This window comes from Antrostomus carolinensis, unplaced genomic scaffold, assembly GCF_000700745.2.
Source record: "Antrostomus carolinensis isolate BGI_N321 unplaced genomic scaffold, ASM70074v2 scaffold15377, whole genome shotgun sequence".
NCBI classification, from domain to species: domain Eukaryota; kingdom Metazoa; phylum Chordata; class Aves; order Caprimulgiformes; family Caprimulgidae; genus Antrostomus; species Antrostomus carolinensis.
This window is the reverse complement of record NW_010325518.1, coordinates 54,864-60,307: the sequence shown is the minus strand read 5'-3', so window position 1 is coordinate 60,307 and position 5,444 is coordinate 54,864. Positions and strand designations below refer to the sequence as shown.

The window sequence follows — 5,444 nt, the reverse complement described above, 5'->3', positions numbered from 1 at the left end:
AATTCTTTCAAGGGAGAACAAAAATAAAAATTAAAAAAAAAAAAAAAGCTTTATTCTATCTCCACTCTTTCACTAGGACAGTTTAATACCCATTCTCTTAAAATGCTAATCTACCATCTGTTAGCCCACAAATCCTTCCCACTTATTCCCTTAAAGATCCAGCTATAGCGTTGCTTAAAAAACTTCTCCACACAACAACGACCACCTTGCAAAGGGGCTTAAAAAATAATTAAATTAAATTAAATTGTCTCTTTCTGCCCATTAATTTTAGGGAATTTCAAGTGGAAAAGATTGCAGTGCAGCGTTCTGGATAGCTCTGCTATCTCACAGCGGCTTCTGCCAGGCCAAGGCATTGAGGTGAGTGGTGCGATGTGCCCTTGCCCCCCTTCACCCAGACATCGTGGGAGCCACATCCCCATCCCAGTTCTGTACTGGGGCTGCCTTTTTCTTTCCCTCTGAATTGACAGAGGTCCTCCAAAGAGAGTGGAAGACTTTCCAGTGACTCCAGCAGGGTTTTGGATCAGGCTCTTTTACAACACACTGCTCCATAACAGCTCTTCGACCGGAGGTGATTTTCAAGTGTCCAAGTGGGAGCTCCCCACTCAATACTTCAGGATTTGTTTTTGCCTTTAATGCTTGTTCAATTCTCAGTGAACTGAGTCCAATCAAATGAAGGGCTTGCATTCCTCTTCCCCAGGAGTATTTAAATGGCTCAGTCTCTACTTAAGTAAAGGATGTCACAACAATCAAAGACGTTTGGGGAATTTCTTCTTTAATGAGATAAAAGAAAAAACATACAAACACCTCCCAGGCTTCTGTCATGGAATGATTCTCACAACTGTTAAGGAGCAAAACTGAAAATAAAATAAAAAAAAATAAAAAAGGAGACAAAGGAAAGAAAAAGGTTCCTATGGGAGACATGCCTACCAGAGAGCTAGAGCAATCCCTCGATGCTCTAGTCTGCAGTGGGGAAGGGGGATGGCTTGTAAAGGAACTAACACAAGAAGTAGCAACAGAACACTTGCCAAAACCGAGTGGCATATTGTAACTGAAAGCCATGCTGATTTTTAACTAGAAAGCAACTGTGACAGCAAAGATGGGGAAGGAAGATGACAAGAATGACCAGAACCTGGTCATTTCTTCCCTAAGTCCCTTCCTGGTGACATGGCAGAAATGCACACATCTATCACATGTCTTTAAGAGAACTAACGGTAAGAAACATCCCAACTGTGAAACATTTCTTTCCCCATCTTCCCCAGCTTACAAAGAAGATAGTGTTTCTTTACAAAAAAATGAACCCAGAACTTTCCAGGACATCTGCTCTTGCTCTCTCTCTCCCCGCTGTAGTATTAGTCACATTTCATTTTGGGAGTGAGGAAGGAGGATTTTGTTTATTTTCTGTTTTAAAGCCATAATCTAGAAAAAAATGTTTTTTGGAAATTTTTGTTTTCCTATTTTTGTTTGCTTTTTTTTTTTAATAATGCTCATTTATAGAAAACTTCACAAAGGTGACGTCTATGTACAGAAAACACAATTCCAAAGGCTGCTTCAGTAGTCAATGTAATAGCACCTTGAAAGACAAAAGTTTGACATATTTTAAAAAGTCACTTCTGTTAAATTTTAACCCTTTCCAAGCCTCAAAATAAAAAAGAGCCAGTCACAAAGCTCCGTTAGTACAAACTCTTCCAAAGTCTCTGTGTGAAATGCTGTCTGAAGGTTTTTCAAGTGCCCTACTCTACTGGTCAGCAACATCTGGCAAAGGAGAGGTAGCGTGCAGCCAGACAGGATTTTCTTGCAGTTCAAACCAAGAGTAGATGAAAGAATTCACAGCAGGCTATTGCACAAGGATGGTCTTGTATTCCACAGGCTTGAAAAGGGTTAATTTAATATTTTTAATTAATCCTGGTTAAAACATGTTGCTCTGAGTTCCAGGCTGGTACTGTGTCTGCAACAGGCTCTCCATAAAGGCCAAATAATCTGGGTTTTGTCCATATTCTTCGGGATTTCTCGAATTCCCCAGCCGGGGACGCTTGGCTGCTCTCACTTCATCTCCCGAAAATACATCTTCCTGAGGGGCCCCAGTGCTGAGGGACTGCAGGAGACAGGAAAGTACAATCATTAGAGGCACAGCAGGAAAACAGGGAGAGACATGGGTGCAAACCGTGGAGCCGCACCTGCGTAACAAGACAGCAGGGATAGCAAGTGAATGATTTGGGTCAGAGTATTTCTGCAGGAAAAAATGAACTCCGAAACATGCAAAGCACGTGGCTGAAATTAAAAATCCTGAGCTTCTGAAACGTGAAAAGTGGAAAGAGAAACCCTCGAGTTGCCTTCCTTCTGTTTCAGAATATCTTTCACTTCAGTTCCTGCCTTGCCACTTCTCTGTCTGCTCCTGTCCTCCTCTGCCTCTTCAGGTTATTCACTCCTAGTACAAGGCACAGAGGAAATTGGGGCTTCCCTGATGTCTTTGAAAAAAAGACCCAAAGAAAGCATTTAGGGACCACTGTATGAACAATTCCTTCTGCTCGTCCTGCTCTTACACTCTCAATGAGATGCATTTCTTGGTAGAAACTGTTATCTCCTATGGCTTTGTTCCTTTGCTCTGCCGTACCACACGAGAGCACTGGGAGCATCACTTCCACGAGCACAGTCTAACACTTCTGGCAGCAGGAAGTATGTGAGAAAAGCCTCAGCTTTCTACTGGACTTGAAACTTTTTATTCACTTTCCAGCTTGCATTCCTTTCTCTGGAACTGTTATAAAGCCTAATGTCTCCACTGCTGAGAATCTATTTCTTTCCAGGTCCTGTATTTCAGGGCTCCAATATGTTGTCTTTATTATTAGACAAGCTTAAACAAACTGGAGTATTGTGCATGTCTTAGAAATTCTATTAATTCTTTGCCACCCAAACTCTTTCAAGAATAACAAGGGAAATTATTATTAACCTCTAAAACTTACGCCATGAGGTCGTATTGAGATAAACAACCTCTAACAAGATGGAGATGCCATCCAGAGTTAGGTTCCAGAAAGCATTTTACAAGTGTTTTTTTGGGTAAAACCCTTGAAGATTTCATGCAAGCAAACTAAAGTTTCCTCCAAACTGTCAGCAGTTCTTCCACAGAATTGCCAGTCACTGGGCTATTTCTGACAACATGCATCTCACGCTTCTGCTAGTGGCCACCGATTCACAGGTCAGTGAACCACGGGTTTAACTTGGCACAGCAACTCAGACATTCTTAAGGGAAGGTTGGACCATCCTCTTTTTGTCTCATAAAAGAGACAGAAGCCCAGAACTTCATCTCAGGTTAACTCTGTGGATCTGTCTCTGTCCTGCAGTGTGGCTGATGTGACAGACATTTCGAATGAAGAAGAAAACTGTACATTCTTCATTTGCATAGAAACCAGTCTCGTCATTTGTGTTTAAATGAGATGACTTTAAAGGTTAAAGCGCCAGGTTTGAAAATACCCAGCAAATCTGGAACAAAAAAAAAGCTATGAAATAAATCCCTCATATTGTCTAGCTTCAATAATTCCATTGTATGCAGTTAGAGAGCCTCATCTTTTAGATAAAGAGCTTTATAGGGAAGAGCTACGTTCTAAATCTCTTATTTGGTGAGAAGCAGGGGTTTGGTCCGATGGTGCTAATCAGTTCTCCAGAAACCACTTAGCTGTAGACCAATTCATCTCACTTCTCATGAAAGGCAGTATTCAGACAGCACGAGAGTCCATATAACCAAATACATATGGTGTAAAATGATATGAACATAATCTTCTAACCAGAGAAAACAAAAATCAGATCTGAACATGTGAAAGGGAAAATCATTTAAATGCTTCTCAAGCATTTACATCAAGGATTTCTTCTACTCTACGTATTTTGTGAACAAGTGGTTTTACAGCCACGGAAACTGGAGGATGCATTCACCTAATGTCTCAACAATATGGTAAGAAAACGTGAACGAGAACCGCAAGCCAGGGCCATTCCACTGCTTCTGTTACTTGGATACTCACCAGGCGAGACTTCACTCTCTTGGGAAGCTCTTCCTCCAAGGTATAAATATCACCACGCTTTACCATTAGTTGGGAACCATCTTCAAACTCCACCTGCAGAGTAGGCAGAAGATGAAGTAAGAACTTGGCCTCTACACTCGCAGTACTTGAACAGTCCTTTTCCAGGCTGTGCCACATGTGGTCCCTTCATGGGAATAACAAGGAAGCATCAGGAGCCAGCTCCCCTGGATGATCCTCTGTTCTTGGCACTGCATGTCTCCAGGATTCCTGTGGAATGACCATTCCTAAGCTTTGTTAAGGATTATGAACCCAAAACGTGCTGTTTTCAGTGCTGCTCAGGCACTCCTGTCTTATCTGGTCCAAATGGTTTCATTCATTGTCTAAAAATGTCTATACTACAGCTGGACCAGAACCTCTGCACCCTCCTTCCCAGCCACAGAGCACCAGAGATTTCCATTGAATTTTTATACACATCATGGAAAAAAATAAGCTTTTCACTTACAATAAAGGCTGTCCTGTATTCAGGCAATATGGTAATAAGAACTTCTTTCATCTTAAACAAAGCATTTTCACACGTCATGAGGAAACAACTCCAGCTACTAAAATACATTTGTATTTTAACAAGCAGAAACAGTCAGCCAGGTAGAAAAACCAGTGGTAACTCCTCACATCAAGCCTTTTCTGCTAAGCACTGATTATATCATGAATTATGCATCAGATGTTACAGGAGTGTTTATTCATGGAAACGTGCATATAAAAATGTTAAAACTATTAAAAGTTTTTAAGAGATTCTCATTTCCTTTGCTCAAAACTTATTATGCTTTTTTGGATCATGTAGAAGGACACACACCACAGCTTAAAATGGGACGTCAGGTTCAGACTGGACAAATTGAGAAGGAAGAAAGCAGCTTGTGCTCTGAACTGCCAGGTTCCTGCGCTGCCCAGGTTTTGCAGCTCATCAGTTATGCTGCACCTGGGTCAGGGCAATCCCAAACATAATCCAGGCTGGGCCATGAGTGGCTTGAGACCAGCTCCGAAGAGAAGGGCTTGGGGTACTGGTGGGTGAGAAGCTCCACATAAGCTGGCAATGTGCACTGGCAGCACAGAGGCCAATAACCATGTCCTGGGCTGCATCAGGAAAAACATGGCCAGCAGGTCGAGGCCCCACCTGGAGTGCTGTGTCCAGTGCTGGAGCCCCCAACACAAGAGAGACATGGAACTGTTAGAACGAGTCCAGAAAAGGGCCACAAGGATGATGCGAGGGCTGGAGCAGCTCTGCTGTGAGGACAGGCTGAGAGAGTTGGGGCTCCTAGTACCTGAAGAGGCTCCAGGAAGGCTGGGGAGGGACTTTGGAAGGGCAGGGAGTGACAGAACAAGGGGCTGAAACTGGCAGAGGGGAGATGGAGATGAGATCTCATCTTGCGGAAGAAATTCTTG

General features: G+C 42.6%; 1 protein-coding gene across 1 annotated transcript in view; it reads right to left on the bottom strand.

The window, feature by feature from the left end:
* Positions 1-1,069: 1,069 nt before the first annotated feature.
* Positions 1,070-5,444, bottom strand: part of LOC104527515 (lysine-specific demethylase 4B) — a gene marked incomplete at its 5' end in the record, with an annotated part of 55,038 nt that continues 50,663 nt past the window's right edge. Inside the window, 2 exons of the mRNA XM_029085784.1 lie at positions 1,070-2,092; positions 4,008-4,100. Of these exons, the coding sequence (XP_028941617.1) occupies positions 1,907-2,092; positions 4,008-4,100 (279 nt within the window). The remainder of the gene's footprint in view (positions 2,093-4,007; positions 4,101-5,444) is intronic.